Source organism: Budorcas taxicolor, chromosome 11, assembly GCF_023091745.1.
Source record: "Budorcas taxicolor isolate Tak-1 chromosome 11, Takin1.1, whole genome shotgun sequence".
NCBI lineage: Eukaryota > Metazoa > Chordata > Mammalia > Artiodactyla > Bovidae > Budorcas > Budorcas taxicolor.
The window spans coordinates 156,973,218-156,990,787 of NC_068920.1; the positions used below are offsets into that span (position 1 = coordinate 156,973,218).

Sequence of the window (17,570 nt, forward strand, 5' to 3'; positions counted from 1 at the left end):
GGCCTGGAGAGATGGCTGTGGTCTGGACAGAGGACCAGAAGAGAGGGCGTTTCAGGCGGAGGGAGCAGCTTGGACCTGGTAAGGTGGTTGGGAAGAACATGGCCATGTACAGAGGCCAGTGAGCAGATTCGGTCGGCCAGAGCTAAGGAGAGGGGAAGGGCGCCATGCAGAATTAGACTAGAGAATGGGGTGGTCCCATCGTGGAGCCTCAGACACCATGCCCAGGGCTCTTAGGACTTGGTTCTGTAGGCAGAGCTGTGCTTCTTTCAAGAAGTCATTGGTGACTCCTCTCTCTCATGTTCTCTGCTCCTAGGCAGTCCCCGAGCCCTGTCCCCCCTCCTTCCACCTCTCTCAGTCCCCAGAGTCACCTCCCAGGTAGGCTGACCTCTCGCCTCCTCACCTACTCCTCGGGGACATCTCCATACCCTCTTCTGCCCCATCCTGCTCTGTCACCCACCCTGCAGTTTTTAAATCTCTAACCACCTCCCCGAGTGTCTCCAAGATGTCCACTGGTTTCCCAAGTCTACAGGCCCCATGAGACCTGGTTTATCCCTTCCTGTCCAGCCCACCCCACCCACTGTCTGCTCCCCCTGCCCCCGCTGCCTCGCAGGCCCTCGGATCCACCACCAGGCCCGGGCACTGACTGTTCACTGCCCGACAGGCCGCCCTCCATGCCCTCCTGTCCCAGTGCCCTGGCTCAGTGCCAGGCCCCCTCTCCTTGTCTGTGAAGCCCCCCGTTACTTCCTTGGCTCACCCTGCACTTGTCCTCAGGCACTTAGCAGTATGTTCTGAATGAATACCAGTCTGCTCCATTGGCAAGTGCAGGAGGCAAGTGCCGCGTCCACCCTCCAAGCCCCCAAGCCTCACACAGAGCCTGGCACAGACAGGGGAGGCCCTGGTGGAGATTACCAGGTTAGTGTTCCTGGTGAGATGGGGCTGCAGACAAGAGTTGAGGGGTGGCCAGGCCCGAGGCGGGGATCAAAGGAAGCCATGGCCTTACTCCCCGTCCTACAAAAGGTGGTTTCACACCTCAGAGGCTGTTGGCTCCAGAGTGCGAAAGGCTTCCTCACACTTCTAATTCCAGCAAGTATCCTCGTATAGATCAAACGTGTGAAAGGCGGTTCTTGTTTCAGCTTCTCAGGAGAGGAAACAGCTTCTCTGAAAGCCCTTCCTCCCAGTCCCCACGCACTGGCTGTCTCTGGTCGCCGTCAGACTGTTCCCATGTCAAACCCGCCTAACTCCTGTGGTGGGTCCAGCTGCGGAACCACCACTGGGGTCTATCGGGAGTCTCTCGTTGTTTCCAGAAATCCTGCTCTGTGCGGGGACTTCACGATGCTATCAAAAAGCGAGTTCCTGGGAGGTGGCAGAGGAGACTCAGTGTGCTACACTGAATGAAACGGTGACTTTGATGACTGGAGACACCGTGTGGCCCCCTCCTGCAGCTCCAGCGGAAGTCAGGCCTGATGCACGGTGGTGGGGTCAGGGGATGTCCTTAGGGTGGGACAGCCTGGAGCCCCTGTGCAACCTCTCGCCTCGTGTTCTCTACAGCTGCCTCCCCACCCCCACCCCCTGGCGAGGTCAGCCTTCCCTGAGTGAAGTTGTCCACTCCTAGGCCCCTTGTCTGGTTCAGTTCAGTTCAGTTCAGTTCAGTCGCTCAGTCGTGTCCGACTCTTTGTGACCGCATGGACTGCAGCACGCCAGGCCTCCCTGTCCATCACCAACTCCCAGAGTTCACTGAGACTCACGTCCATCGAGTCCGTGATGCCATCCAGCCATCTCATCCTCAGTCGTCCCCCTCTCCTCCTGCCCCCAGTCCCTCCCAGCATCAGAGTCTTTTCCAATGAGTCAACTCTTCACATGAGGTGGCCAAAGTACTGGAGTTTCAGCTTCAGAATCATTCCTTCCAAAGAAATCCCAGGGCTGATCTCCTTCAGAATGGACTGGTTGGATCTCTTTGCTGTCCAAGGGACTCTCAAGAGTCTTCTCCAACACCACAGTTCAAAAGCATCAGTTCTTCGGCGCTCAGCTTTCTTCAGCTTACCTCTTACCTCAAACCCACCTCTGAGGCCTTTCTGTATTAAAAGCCCAGGCTGTGGTGTCTGCCATTTACCACCTGGATAAACTTGCATGCCTGACTTCACCTCTGTGAGCCTCTGTTTTGTCATCTGTAAAACTGGAATAGTGAAACCTACTTCATGGTCTGCCTTTGAGACTCGCACAATAAAGTAGCCGCAGGCACACTGTTTAGCGCCTGAGGTGCGGGAAACACGCAGTGCCTTGTGGCTCTCTTCCTTCACCCTTTTATTCACTCTTAACCCCTACAGTGCCATCCACCTGGCAGGCACAGTGTTATTCAAGATGTTGGTGAAAAACCTTCGCAATAATGCTTGACCGGGCTGAAAGCATAGTGGTTAAGAGATTAGGTTTTAGAGTCACACAGACCTGAGTTTGAATCCCATTTTTGTCATTTATTTGCTGTGGGACCTTAAGCAAGTGAACTATTCTTCCTGAATCTCAATTTTACTTGTGTGTAAACTGGGGGCAAAATAATAGCCCTTCCTGGTAGATGCCGTTGTTAACAGATTGAGTTCAGTTCAGTAGTGTTTAGCCTGCCTGGCCTGCAGTAAGCTGCTAGCTGCTGCTGCTGTCATTTCAGTCTCATCGTATTGTTATTCTCAGCGCGGGGACAGGACTGGTTTGTCTGCTCGCCTCGCAGAAGGAGCAGGAGCCATGAGGCTGGTGGTCGGCTGTCTCCCTGTCCTCCTACTGTGCCCTCCTCCTGGCTGGTGTGCTGAGGGGCACGCGGTGTGGGTCTCAGCCTCCCCGAACGGGTCCCTGGTGTAGGGTGGCCAGAGCTGCTTCTTTGGCATCTGACCAGCCGGTCATGTCTGCTCCTGATGTGCGGACCTTCAGAGGCCTCTGTTGTTGGGGACACCGAGAGCCTGTGGGACGCGCCACGTGAGCGGCCGCCGCTTCTCTCCCCGAGCTCCTCTCCCATGCCCTGGACAGCAGGCTGCCCCTTTGGGGCTCCCCACACCCCTCCCTCCCTGCCCTGCTCCACCAGGGCGCCCTCTCCCCTCCCTGACCCCAGCCCACTGGATTCAACCTCGAACACCTTTGGATGCATTTCTTTCTTCTCCCTTTTCTCCCCTTTTCTTTCCTTCTTCTCCTTCCTCCCTTCTCCTCCGTTCCTCTCCTCTCCTCTGTCCTCCTCTGTTCTCCCGTCTCCTCTTTTCCCTTCCTGGCCCTCTTTCAGGAACCTCAGTTGTGTTTTCTCTGTTCGTCTGCCCCCACCTTCCTCCGCCTTCCCAGGCTGTCGAGTCCACCCCATCCCTTAGGAGCAGCGCGTGCCCCAGAGCCCCCGCCCCTTCCTGACTGTGTCTCAGGCTCAGCCTCTCCGCGCCTCTCAAAACACTGGGGAAGAAAACTGCTGCCGTCACGTGGGCTCCAGGGCCAGCTATTACTTAATCATGTTTTTGTATTAAACTACACGTGTGACCTCTGCTTCTCGCAGGCTCGTAGAATGGGAGAGCTGGGAGGACCTTAAAGACCATGGAGGGCCACTGTGTGTTATAGACGGGACGCTGGGCCCCCTTGCTGGGAAGGACTGGCCCAAAGTCTCAGAGGGCGCTCAGGGCACAGCTGAGATCAGAACCCAGGATTCCTGGCTTAGGAAGTCCCCGTGAAAACATGAAACCACAATGTGAATGGCACATGTCTTTCTCCATCTTTTTTGAACGTATTTCTTTCCATCTGCTTGATTGCCCTCATCTATTAGTGCAGTGACAAGCTCACCTCCCTTTGCGGGGGCAGGGGAGTGAAGGTGGGGACAGAGCTTCAGCAGCAGGGTCACGAGGAACCCGTTACTTCAGATCAGTCATGAGTGGGTGCCTCTCCTGGTCTGTCTTCCTGCTCTCCCCAGGCTAACCTTCCTGCCTGGTCCTCAACTGACTGCCTTGGCTCCCCGCCGGCCCCAGCCCTGCTGATGGGGCCTCTGGGTTTATCTTCGGTTGTCCTGCCTGACCTCTCCAGTTCGGTAATTCTTTCTCATATTTCAGGGTCTTGCCTTTGTATCTTGGTTAGAGCTCTGTTGTCCAAGATGCTGGCCACATGTGGCTATTGGACACTTGACATGTGGCTGGTCCAAACTGAGGTGTTCTGTAAGTGTGGAAAACAGACCAGATTTCAGAGACTTAGTACAAAAGAATGTAAACTATCTCATGCACAATTTTGTATATTTTACATTGATTACAGGTTGAAAAGATAATATTTTGATATGTTGAGTTAAATAAAACAGTTGAAAGTAATTTCACCTTTTTTCTTCTTCTTTAAACATGGCTATTAAAAAATTTAAAACACACGGCTTGCATTATATTGCTATTGGCCAGCACTGGGGTATAGGCTTTTTTTCAACCAGGGGTCCGTGAGAGAATTAAGCCTTGTTCCTGAAGGTCCACTGTGTATGCAAGTGTGCTAGTCTTAGGAGAATTAAGAAAGTCACTCACATCATTTTCTGTGTTGTGCAGTTCAGATAAGGAACCTTGTTGAGAAAGGCTGCACCCACCTGTTGTTTGTACCTGTAATTCAGATTCCTGTGTGTAGGGGTCCCCAGCCTCTGGGATCTCATGCCTGTTGATCCGAGGTGGAGCTGATGTAATAATAGTAGAAATAAAGTGCACAATGAATGTCATGTGCTTGAATTGTCCCCAAATCCTCTCTCCACTGAGGCTGTGGAAAAGCCATCTTCCATGAAGCTGGTCCCCAGTTCTGAAGAGGCTGGGGACGGCTGCTGCAGTTCTCCTCTTGTTATGTTACATATTGACGGCTCTTGGTTTGAGATCGATATTACTGAGCTTCTAAGTTCTATTTTTCCTTTAAAAACCCCCAAACAAATGTTGCATTTTGCTAGTTACTTTTCAGTACCTGAGAGGAAAGTGACCCTTTTCCTTCTCTGATTTATTTATATGCTATTATTATGTTAATAGTTTTCATAATATATAGCTTATCCTTACATTTAAAAATTATGTATTTATTTGGCTGCGCTGGGTCTTCATTGCTGCACATGGGCTTTCTCTCGTTGTGGCGAGTGGGGGCTTCTCGTACTGTGGAGCACAGGCTCTAGGGCACGGACTTCAGGAGTTGTGGCTGGCTCATGGGCTTATTTGTTCCGAGGCACGTGGAATCTTCCCCGACCAGAGCTGGAACCTGTGTCCCCTGCATTGGCAGGCGGATTCCTATTCACTCTACCACCAGGCAAGTGCCTTACGTTTTTTCAGACAAACCCACCAGGCCATGTTGCGTGATGTTTTTTTTTCCCACTTGTTCTGATTGGTGTTCGGGTTTGGTGCCTCTTTTCATCACCTTTTGTGCCCTGGAATAAATTATTTAGCATAAGAATTAGGTGTTACTTACACATCTAATGATGAAGTCTGATCAGACCCACTGGTAAAATCACATGGCCCTGGAACTTCTGAGTTCACTTTTCCAGTTTCCGACGTGGTGTTTAGCATACTCACCAGACATAGAAAAGTTTGGGTTGGCCAAAAAATAGAAGGCAGTGCGAGGGCTAGGTCAGAGCCTGCCCTCCCCGTGAAGCAGGTACTCCCAGAAATTTCATCTTGTGTTCCTGGTAGTGTCGTGGACAACTGCAGTTTGCAGAGATCCAGATGAAGAAGGGTTGAATTGTGTGGGGGCGGCAGGGGCGTGGGGGCAGGGGTAGTGGTGAACGTGATTACCAGATTTAAATTGCAGTGGAAACAGTGAGCAGCGGACCAGCTCTTGCAGAAAACCGAAGGAGAATTACATGACAGACTGAGATGTCCTCCTGGAGCTGGGGAAAACAAAAGGACACAGATGTGATGAATTGCTTTTAGGAGATGTCATGTGTGTATGAGGAATCCTATGAAAGGAGAGTGGGCAGACATGAGAACATGTCTGTAATGGTGCGGTAGGAAGGACGGAACCACACCTACAGTGTGAATGTCATTGAGAGGGTGAGTGTGTGTGCCTGTGTGCAGCCCTCCTCCTCCTCCTGCCCTGGGAGTGGGCAGGGGTCCCTGTTCTGGAGACAGACGCCCTCTGATGCCAGGAAGTTCAGGCTCCTGAGACCTGCAGACTCGGGTTTGAATCTTGGCGCTCACATCGACCACATAAGTGGATCTCAGCAAACTGCTTAACTCCTCTGACTAAACTTTCGTTTCTTCCATCTGTAAAATGGGGCAGTCATAGTATCCATCTGCAGGGTTGTTGTGAGAATTCAGTAACAATGGATACGTGTACGTAAAACACTTGACGTGGTGCCTGACCCTTAGTAAGCGTTCAGTGAAGCTGGCTGTTGTTTCTGCCATTACTATTAACCGAATGTAAATTCTGAGTTCTCTGGGTGTTAGGCTGATGGGTGACTTAAGGTCTCTTCTCTGGGCTTTCTGTGTTGTTTAAGTTTTCTGTAGTGAACACGTGCTAGGTCCCTGCTCAAAAAAAAAAAAAAAACCAAAGTGTATTCTTTTTAAAAAGAGAACATCTGAATGATGTTATTTGGAAAAAATATTTCCCAAGACTATGGAGAAAGGGGGTTGAGCGCAGTCCCCAGGGTGAGAGTGGGAAGTGAACGTGTGGCCCCGTGGGCCTCGTGACTGGCCCGGGATCCGGGCGGCTGCGCTGCGGGCGGCTCTCCGCGCTCTGCTCACGGGGCCCTTTCCCCGTCACATGGACTGGAGGCAGTCCACAGGGCTGCACTTGGCTGCTGCCCTGCCTGGACAGCTGGTTCCGATTGTGCCGAGCCGCAGAGCCCTGGGGCTGGAAAGCTTTGCATCATCTTCCCGACCCTCAGTCTACATGTTTGCTCAGCAGACGGCAGTCTGAGGACTTGACGAGAAACAGTAGCGACTGTGAACGCGTGGCTCTATCGAAATGCATAGAAGCTGAAAAAGCGGATTCCTTCTATTCAGTCAGTGACCCCTACCCTGAACACGCACCCTGGTTCCGCAGAAGGCACCCGTTTGTCCCCGGCAACTCTTTCCCTCTCTGTGGTCTGTCTGGCCAGGGCTTCTGGGCCCTGTAGAGGCCCTCGAGGGCCTTCCTCCCCGGCCAGCCTCCTCCTTTTCTCCACACACAGCCCTCTAGCAGGTGTAAGTGACTTGCTCTCACACGAGAAAAGGACGTTGCCTGTGTATGAGGCTAGACTGTAGCACAGCAGAGGAGCCCCTGACGGGGAGGCTGGGTTCACTGCGTCGCCACCTCGTGGGTAAAACCCACCCTGCGCGCCACGTGAGGCTTGGGGCTGCTCTGCTCGGGCCCTCCGTGGTCCTTCCGTCCCACTCAGAGTCAACGCCAGTCTCTACCTGCCCTCTAAGCCTCCACCCCCTTCCTTCGAAGCCCGTCTCCGCCCATCTCCCCAGGCTCCAGCAGCTCCAGCCTCAGTGCCCACCGTGCGCAGTCGGAGCTTCCAGGGTCTTCCCACGCGCGCTTCCTTCCTGGAACTCTCAGCCCGGAACCCTCTCCCGGCTCCTGCGGAGCTTGCTGCCCACCTCGTTCACGGTCTCCACTCGGCTGGTTTACCGGCCAGGCGTCCCGAGGCGTCTGCTCCAGTATCCCATTCCTTCACCCTGGGTAACATTTTTTCCAAAGGATTTATCATCATCTGACTTACCGCGGATTTCTCGTCTCTCCTCCCTCCCGTGGAACGTAGAGGGCGAGAGCGTGTTTGTTCAGTCCTCTGCTGTTCTGTTTGGCCCATCGCTAGTCCTGTAGCTCTGATATCAGATGAACGCAGATGCGTCTCATAGACCGTCAGTCACTGCTGTCTCTCCCTCTCTTTCTCTTCCCCCTTTCTTGTCACCCTCCTTCCCCTTCTTTCTACCTCTTCTCCCCTCCTTCTCCCAAGAAAGAGCTAAAGATGCCTCTCTCTCTCTGCTGACATCACTCAGAGGACTCCACTCTAGGAAAGGCTTTTCAGGCTTCAGCCTTCAGAAACAAAGCAGGAAAGTGCCGTCGCCCTTTGTTGTCTTGAGTTGGGGCGATTTGGGCCCATGTCTGTCTCCCCCACCGGCCGCACACTAAGCTCCTCGAGGCCTCAGCTTTGGTCCTAGAGCTGCTTCCAGGACGGGGCCTGCTGCTCAGTTGGCTCCCCCGCCCTCCCTGCTTCCCTCCCCTCTTCTCTCATCCCTCCCTTTCTCTTCTCCTTTCCTTCCTCTCTTCTGTCCTTGCCTCCTTTGGCCTTTCCTCCTCCCCTTTTCTCTTCCTTCCGTTTTTCATTGCAGCTGATTTTGTCCCAGTGAGGATTTAAGGCAGCAAGGCAGGAGCCCCATTGGTGGAACTTTCCCGCTGCCCCAGTTAGCAGCTCTTCTCCTCTTATTCCTTTGGGTAAAGCTCTACCGTTTCCTATAGGACAGACATGCTTCCTGAAGGGCCAGATGGTTGTGATTTGATAGGCACACTCCTTCAGAAGGTACAGGTCCTGTGAAAACTATCTGTTGTTTATGTTGACACATTTATGTCATAGATGTTGACCCCGACAGGTTATCAGCAGGTTATGAGTTTATAAAAATTTTGTAATTTGAGTGTTTACTCAACTGTTAAAATTTTATTTTAGAAAGTTTACAGTGTGTAATATTGTAACATGTCACCTATTAAAGTTTGTTTCAAAGTCATCATTTCTTGATATTCTGATAGTAGAGAAGAGCTTATAAAGCAAGGCTTTGATCTTTTACCCCAGTCCTCTCCCCAGAGGATTCTCTTTCCCTGGTTATTTTTGGATCTTTACTTGGTGTGCTGAAACCTCTGTGTCTTGTTTCATCAGCTTTACACAGTGTCCGTTCACTGCCCACTTCCTGTGCTTCTCCTTTTCGCCTCCACTGACCACTTCTGTCAGCTATATGTTTGCGTCGTCAAGTGAATTAAATTAACATTCTGACATTTTGCAGCTGCACCAAGTGCTTTAGTCCTTCCTTAGGTTGACTTTAAAAGTTGCAAACCAACAGGCAGCATCCATTTTTATGGCTATGTAAGTGTGAACGTGCAGATGTCATCTGGGCCCAAGCCAGGTGGCGTGCCAGTGTTGCGTTTCATTTTCTAACGACCCAGCGCCATTCAGGAGAGAATATGCCTCACGTCAAGGACCCATAGATTCTCTTTTCTTTTTATCCATCCATTGTCTAATATTGGAGAAAAAATAAAGTATTTAAATGTGTGCAACTATTAAAATATATAATATGTAAACATTTTAAATCCATACAATTTAAATGTACATATACTAGTTAAGAGCTTTCCAGGTGGCTCAGTGGTAAAGAATCTGCCTGCCAATGCAGGAGACTCGGGTTTGATACCTGAGTCAGGACAATCCCCTGGAGAAGGAAATGGCTACCCACTCCAGTATTCTTGCCTGGAAAATTCCATGGGCCGAGGAGCCTGGCAGACTACAGTCCATGGGGTTGCAAAGAGTTGAATGTGACTAAGCAACTGAGCACCTAATACCTGGTTCCTCCATATCCAAGATTCTGAATCTGAAGATTCAGCCAACTGCAGATCATGTGCTACTCTATGATTTATTGAAAAAATCTGTGTAAAAGTAGACCTGTGCAGTTCAAACTTGTGTTGTTCAAAGGTCGCACGGACTATGTTTTTTCCCTATGCTACATACGTACTATGATAAAGCTTAATTTATAAATTAGGCGCAGTAGGAGATTAACAGCAATAACCAATGATAAATAGAACAATTATAGCAAGATGCTGCACGAAAAGTGAGGTGAATGTGGCATCTCTCAAAATCGTGTATAGATTTAATGTCTTTTCCGTCTTAGCTGAGCACTCGCCGTGCACTGCGGCTCTATCTTTTGTAGTTTGAAGGGCGTCAGCAAAACTAGCATGAATTTCTTCTTTCTCCTTCACAATTCCACAGCTAGAAGATGTGTTCTTACTGTAGATCTTAGCAACCTCGGTGGTTTTTTTTTCTGTCTTTATTAAGTCAACAACTTTCACCTTTTCATTTAAAGAAGAAAAGCACTTTACAGCTTCTTTTTTGGTGTATCCCAATTGCCAGCATCACTCCTCCTGTGCTTTGGGGCCATTATTGTAATTTTTTTTTTCTTTTCCTTTTTTTGGTTGCACCGCGTGGCATGCATCTAAGTTCCCTGGCTAGGGATCAAAGTGCAAGCTCAGAGTCTTAACCACTGGACCAACAGGAAGATCCCTGGGCCATTATTAAGTATAAGGGTTACTTGAACACAAACCCTGCAACACCATGACAGTCAGTCTAATAACTGAGCCTGCTACTCAGTGACTAACGAACGGGCAGGACACGGTAGACCAAAGGATGATTCATGTCCTGAACCGAGCAGAGCTGGAGGGCATGAGATGTCGTCACCCTTCAGAGCGGTGCACGATTTGAAACGCGTGCATTGTTTATCTCTGGGATTTTCCGTTTAATATGTTCGGATCTGCAGGTAACTGAAACTGCAGAAAGTGAAAGTGCGGATGCAGTAGGCAGGACGACCGTTGTCTCACGGAACCACCAGGATCCAGGGTGAGAACTCGCCTCGCCCCGCAAAGCTTCTCTGCGCCCCGTTCCCCGTGCCACCGGCAGTCGGTGATCTAGTTTCTGGCCCTGTAGTCACCACCTTTCTCAGAGTGTCGTAAAAGAGGAATCCTGTAACACTTTCCTGTTCGGCTCCTTTCACTCAGCATAGTCTTTGACATCCTTCTGTGCTGATGTCTGTGTCAGTGGTTCATACATTTTATTGCTGAGTAGTGGTTGATTATAACAATTTGTTTTCCCCTTCACCAACTGATGGAAATCTGGGTTGTTTTCAGTTTGAGGAAATTGAGATAAACATGAACATGTTTCTTTTGTGTGTGGACAGATGTTTGCTTTAGTGAGATTGCTGGGTCACTTGCTAAATGTATGCTTAAAATGAAAAAGAAACTGCCAGGAACTTCCCTGATGGATCAGTGAGTAAGACTCTGTGCCCCTAATGCAGGGGGCCTGGGTTCCATCTCTGGTCAGGGAACTAGATCCCACATCCTGCAATGAAGAGTTTGCATGCTGAAACTCAAGATCCTGCATGCTCTAACTAAGACTTGGCACAGCCCCCCCCCCAAAAAATTATTATTGTTTTTTTAAAAAGAAACTGCCAAATGGCCCTCCCAAATGGCTCTACCATTTTGCATTCCCAGCAGTGAGGTATGAGAGCTCTGAAATGCCTTGTTCCTTAGACCCCCACTACCAAGGCTATGGTTTTTCCTGTGGTCATGTATGGATGTGAGAGTTGGACTATGAAGAAGGCTGAGCACCGAAGAATTGATGCTTTTGAACTATGGTGTTGGAGAAGACTCTTGAGAGTCCCTTGGACTGCAAGGAGATCCAACCAGTCCATTCTGAAGGAGGTCGACCCTGGGATTTCTTTGGAAGGAATGATGCTAAAGCTGAAACTCCAGTACTTTGGCCACCTCATGTGAAGAGTTGACTCATTGGAAAAGACTCTGATGCTGGGAGGGATTGGGGGCAGGAGGAGAAGGGGACGACAGAGGATGAGATGGCTGGATGGCATCACGGACTCGATGGACGTGAGTCTCAGTGAACTCTGGGAGTTGGTGATGGACAGGGAGGCCTGGCGTGCTGCGATTCATGGGGTCACAAAGAGTCGGACACGACTGAGCGACTGAACTGAACTGAAGTGAACCAACCCACAAACTGGTGCTGTCTCCCCCCAGTTACCTCAGTGGGTCACCCACTCCCTGTGATGTTTCTAAAACTCCTTTGACTAGTGCATGACTGTCCCGCCGGTTCTTCTGAAGATTGTTCCAGAGGGCAGGATGGGAGGGATGGGGAGAAATATGGGGAGAGGAAGAAGGGGAAAAGACTGCCATTGAGCAAGCTGGTAATGTGGTGTCACTGGCTCCTGCCGCCTGGTGGTGGTCCCTGAGGTCAGATTTAGTGACCTTCCCTTGAGGTGGTACATTTTCCATGTGGGCATGTTTTAGGAATGTAATTTGGAGAAGACTGTAGATAGAATTAGCTCATGCGTGGAAGGGCCTTGTGTGGCTGCCTGTGGCTCAGTGGCTTAGATCCTGTGGGGGTCTTCTGGGAGAATTTTGTCCTCTTCCCCAGATCGCCTCTTCCAGGGCCTTACCTCACTGACCCCAGACACAGTCTGGTCAGGCCTTTCTCAGGCCACCTCAGGGCATCTGACTCCTAAAACCCTAAGCACAAAGCTGGCGGCCAGAGAAGCTTCCAGGGTGAACGGAGACCAGTATTGACTCTTGTTCTCACCCGGGAATGCTTACAGATGGGGATGTTAAGACAAAATTGTTTTTACACTGGCTAGGGATTTTTTTCCATGGACAGTTTGTTATAAACATTGTCCTTTGATTGAACGTCTAAATGATTCTCATGTCTTTAGGTGTTCTTTATTTAAGGCAGCTGATCAGACACTCTTTTGGTTCTGGGCCTTCTGATTTTAGGGTGTCTGTGGGAAGCCAAGGAAGGTGTGGCCAGGAGGTGGCTGACTCTACTGGTCTGGAGTCAGAAGAGAAACTTGGGCTGGACACTGGAGTGTGCTGGAAGCCATGGGGAAGTGTGATCTTCTTGGAAGGGATGCAGACACCTTCCTGGAAGGTGACCTTGGACAGGTTTAGGTGGGGCTTGGGAAACATGGGAAGCCCTGGTGACTCAGATGGTAAAGAATCTGCCTGCAATTCAGGAAACCTGGGTTCAATCCCTGAGTTGGGAAGATCCCCTGAAGAAGGAAATGGCAACTCACTCCAGTATTCTTGCCTGGAGAATTCCATGGACAGAGGAGCCTGCTGTGCTACAGTTCATGGGATCACAGAGTCAACCCCAGGACTGAGTAACTAACACTTTCACCACTTGGGGGACATGTGTCAGAAAAGAATAAGGCAACTGAAAAACCACTCGGAATTAGGGAGGGGGAGGGGGCTGGCACAAGAAGCGAGAAGACAACCAGAAGAATGCAGAGCTAGGGGGCGAGGACAGAGAGTGGAAAACAGAGGGGTTCCCCCGCCAGGGGATCAAGAAAGAGGTGGCCAGGAACGCTTTCAAGAGATGGGCCTGAAAAGGGAAGAAAGAGAGTGAGTGGGAGCTGGAGGAGCCGGAGGTCTGGAAAATATGGCCTTGGTTATTACTGCCAAGGTGATATGTCCTCACCATTATTATTATTTGCCAGAGAGGCTTATGTTTAAGCTTCTTAAATTGCTAGCAGGAAAGAAACTGGAGAGGAAGAGGTTTAAAGATACAGGTACCAGAAAAGGCATCAGAGCAAGAGCTCTGAGCAGGGAGGGCAAGGGAGCCAGAGCCCAGAAGATGGGACCTGCCTTCCACTGAAGCCCAAGGAAGGGAGAGGAGGCAGCTTATTTAGTGGCAGAAAGTTTCTCCCTGATAGACCCAGGGAAACAGCCGCATGATGGAGGAGAGGTGCTACAGGAAGCTGGCGAGGACTGACCGGGTTCTTCCTGTCCTTTCGTGTCCAGTGGACCTCAGCAGAGAGCTCAGAACCAGTGGCAGCCTGGGCAAGATCAGGCCCCATGCAGCCCAGGCACAGCAGCCTGGCTTTCCAGCATGCAGGCTACAAGGGCCTTACCAGCTTCAGCCCAGCCCCCCGTCTCCCTTCCAGAACCAGCCCCGTCTCCTCTGGTCAATTTTAACTTAATTATGCTCAAATTGGTTCCGTAGCGTAGACCTTTTTTAGGCATTAGTGACTGGAGGAGTGTTGCTCTATTACTTCACATTTTCCAAACCCGCTTCACACAGATGGAATCTCTTGTATTCCAATAAGGCCAAACACAGAAGAGGAATAGTGCCAAAGAGGCTGGGCCCAGGACTTGTTTTAGTGCAGTTAGAATGGTCTTATTTCATTTGACATCTTGATAAATCTCTCTGTACCAGTTTTGGGAGGTTTCAGCAGTGAGGAAGGCTCATGCCCTGTGCATCCCCCAGATGAATCCGCTGTGAGCCAGGCCTGCGCCCTGCGTGTCCCCTCCTTTGTCGGGCTTTGTCTCTCTTGGTCTCCACCACAGTTCTGTAGAGTTAGCCTCAGCATCCCTCTCTTCTTCCTCCGTCATGATGAAACTGATGCCAGGAAAGCGGTCCCTAAGGAAAAGAGTGACAAGGTTGGGATTCAGAACAAAGAAAGGACTCTCTTTTATCAAGGGATCTCTCATACATAGTGTTTTGCCGTGTTGAGGTTTTAATTTTGAACATGACATGTCTTGTAGCATGAAAGGGTTCAAGAATTGCACATAGATTTTATTTTTTTTATTTTAAAAATTATTTATTTATTTGGCCACACTGAATCTTAGTTGTGGCATGTGGGATCTAGTTCCCTAACCAGGGAAGGATTGAACTCAGGCCCCCTGCATTGGGAGTGTAGCGTCTTAGCCACAGGACCGCCAGGGAAGTCCCTGCATTCAGTTTTTAAATCAAATTCTTAAGGAAGTGAAGGAAGTGAAGTCACTCAGTCGTGTCCGACTCTGCGACCCCATAGACTGTAGCCTACCAGGCTCCATCAGATTTTCCAGGCAAGAGTACTGGGATGGGTTGCCGTTTCCTTCTCCAGAGGATCTTCCCGACCCAGGGATCGAACCCAGGTCTCCCGCATTGCAGGCAGACGCTTTACCATCTGAGCCACCAGGGAAGCCCAGGAATGTTCAAATCAAGCAAATTTGGGGCAGATGTATTAAGTTCCTGCTTTGGTTCCTGCCTGCATGACATCAGCAAAATGAAAGAGAAATAATGATAGATTTGTGTTAGTAATTCAAGACAGCAGTGAGAGCACATGTGGAATAAAGAAGGGAGTGTTTGGAGTTAAAGTCATGTCAGACAGCACGTGGCTGACCCTGGGAAGAGGAGGGTGACCTTTATCAAGTAATTGCTACATACCAGGTGCCCCGTGTATGCTTTAATCTCACTTACCTGTTCTCAAGAGCTTCGTGGGTAAATATATCATCATACCCATTTCAAGATGAGAAAATTGAGGTTCTTCTCAGAATGCAGCTGATATGTGGAGGGCAGACTCTGACCTCGGTCTGTCTGCTAGGTCCACACTGCTCCCTTCAAGAATGCCTTCCTGCGTTACTTACGGTGCGAAAATAAAACCCAAGCACTGAATTAAACGAGCACTCACAAACATGCGATGTGCAGCCCCCCTCCTATGGATATGTATATAACTTCCGCTGTTTATTAAGGAATTCAGGAAAAAACAAAGGGGGGAACTGTCACCAGCAATTGGGCAACAATCAGTCCTTGAACATCAGTTTTACAAATTCTCTTTTCTATCAGATTATAGTGCATACATTTCAGAGCTGGCTTTAGGGTCCACCTGGGAGAGAAGCCCTTGCCTTCACAATTATACTTCAAAAGGGCAGTGATGCACATCTGCAGACTGATGGAAGCATGTGTTCTAAAGTGGGGTGGTGGGAGGGCTCAGTAGTATACATTTGGAAAGAAACCCAGATAGACATTTCAGAACAACGAGAATCATGGTAAACAGAGGTAAACTCTGCAGCTCAGACTCATGTCTACTTGAGAAAAGAAGGGGGGCAGAAGGGGAGCCAAGGCTTCCCTAGTCACTCAGCTGGCAAAGAATCCGCCTGCAATGCAGGAGACTCCGGTTAGATTCCTGGGTCGGGAAGATCCGCTGGAGAAGGGATAGGCCACTCCAGTATTCTTGGGTTTCCCTGGTTGCTCAACTGGTAAAGAATCTGCCTGCCATGCGGGAGACCTGGGTTCGATCCCTGGGTTGGGAACATTCCCTGGAGAAGGGAATGGCTACCAAATTAATGGACTTCTCTGGTAGCTCAGCTGGTAAAGAATCTTCCTGTAATGCAGGAGACCTGGGTTTGATCTCTGGGTTGGGAAGAGCTGTTGGAGAAGGGATAGGTTACCCACTGCAGTATTCTTAGGCTTCCCTGGTGGCTCAGCTGACAAAGAATCCACCTGCAATGCAAGAGATTCCGGTTAGATTCCTGGGTTGGAAAGATCCCCTGCAGAAGAGAATGGTGAATGGCTACCCACTCCAGTATTCTGGCCTGGAGAATTCCATGGACTGTATAGTCCATGGGGTCACAGAGTTGGACACGACTGAGTGATTTTCAGAGCATTCATTCAGGAGGATGAGTAGTGCTGAGCCCTCTTCTTCTTTATTAAAACTGATACGGTGAAAATTCTGTGAGATAAAAAGTGAGGCTTCCTGTCCCCTGCCCACACATAGCAGGGGTTCTTGGTACCAGCCTCACTGATAGGTAATATTTAGGTCATTTGATTCTTCAAATTATAATGCTAAACCTGCTAGGAAAAAAGAGACAAGGCTCCTGAAAAAGATATTAAGGGCACCTCTCCTCCTGCCCCCCTTTGCTTGTGTGAGAGAGAGGAGAGGCCAGCTTCAGGAAAGAATCCAAGGTCATCCAGAAGCTTCTCTGATAGCAATGGGCTTGGCCTGGAATGTTCCCTGATTCCAGGAATGGAGGATGTCCCTGGGCCAGTGAGAATCTTCAGCCAGATTTTAAGTTAGCCCTGGGAGGGGATGGTGAATCCTGCTTATTATAACATTATACCCTCTATCAGACAGTCTGCATTAAGAAGGGACTTCTAGTCCCAGGGAGCTGGCAGAGTGGCCTTGTGAGGTTGAGAATAATTTGGGCACAGAAGTCCCGAGAGATGTGGCTGAGGTTGTAGAGATAAGTAACCTGCTTCTCACCCTCGCCTCTGGGGGGGTCCCAGGATGCCCCTCTACCTGTGGACCCAGCCTCTTTCTCTAGAGGAGGAGGAGATTCTTCCCCACCCTGGGAGGGCACAGATGGCCAAGGTTCCGCCCTTCCCCACCTCTGGGCCCAGCTTCCAGGTAGATGCCCGTCTGTATTTGCATCCTCATTGGAATCACTGTTTGAAATTGACTCTGTGCTTCCTAGGAACTAGCCAGCTGTGGATGGAGTAAGAAGGAGAAACATAGTCTCGCCCCCAACGTCGTGGCCTTTACCCGGAGGTTTAACCAGGTAAGAACACCCCATGCACGTGTGTGTGCAGATAGTAATCTGTTGTCCCCCATAGGCTGGGAGCCCCTCCAGGCTTCATTCCCAGGCACCAGCCCCAGTCCAAACCCCTCTTCCTGAACCCCCCACCTTCATCCATGCTTGTGCGATCACAGTCCTTTTTCACACAACAGATGGAATTGAACACATCTTTTCTGTATCTAAATCATTTCGGTGGCTTTCAGTTCCACTGAAGCTAAGGTTCTCCAGGCATCCTTAATGTGCCCTGCAAGGTCCTGCATGGTGGGTCTGGCTTCTGGCCTCCCCTCTACTCTGTGGGCTTCGGTCTTCCTGGCCTCCCTCCTCTTTCCTGCTTCATCATGTCTCAGTCCCATGAGGCCCCCATCTGTGCTGTTCTCCCTGTTCAGCTCCTAACCTGATCTCAGCCAGAATGTCGCCCTCTCCAGGAGTCTTCCGTGAATCCCAGCCGGTGTCAGGGCTGCCCATCATGTGTCCCCTCATTGCGCCTCTGCGTCTCCGTGTGGCCCTTTCCCCGTCTGGCCGCACTTTGTGTAGCTCTTTAGACTCCATCT

At 50.2% G+C, this 17,570-nt stretch overlaps 1 protein-coding gene across 3 annotated transcripts in view; it reads left to right on the plus strand.

Moving 5' to 3' along the window:
• Positions 1–17,570, plus strand: part of RALGPS1 (Ral GEF with PH domain and SH3 binding motif 1) — a 300,327-nt gene that overhangs the window by 83,714 nt on the left and 199,043 nt on the right. For all 3 annotated transcript variants that reach the window (XM_052647831.1, XM_052647832.1, XM_052647833.1), the window contains exon 6: positions 16,918–17,001. In XM_052647831.1, the coding sequence (XP_052503791.1) occupies positions 16,918–17,001 (84 nt within the window). The remainder of the gene's footprint in view (positions 1–16,917; positions 17,002–17,570) is intronic.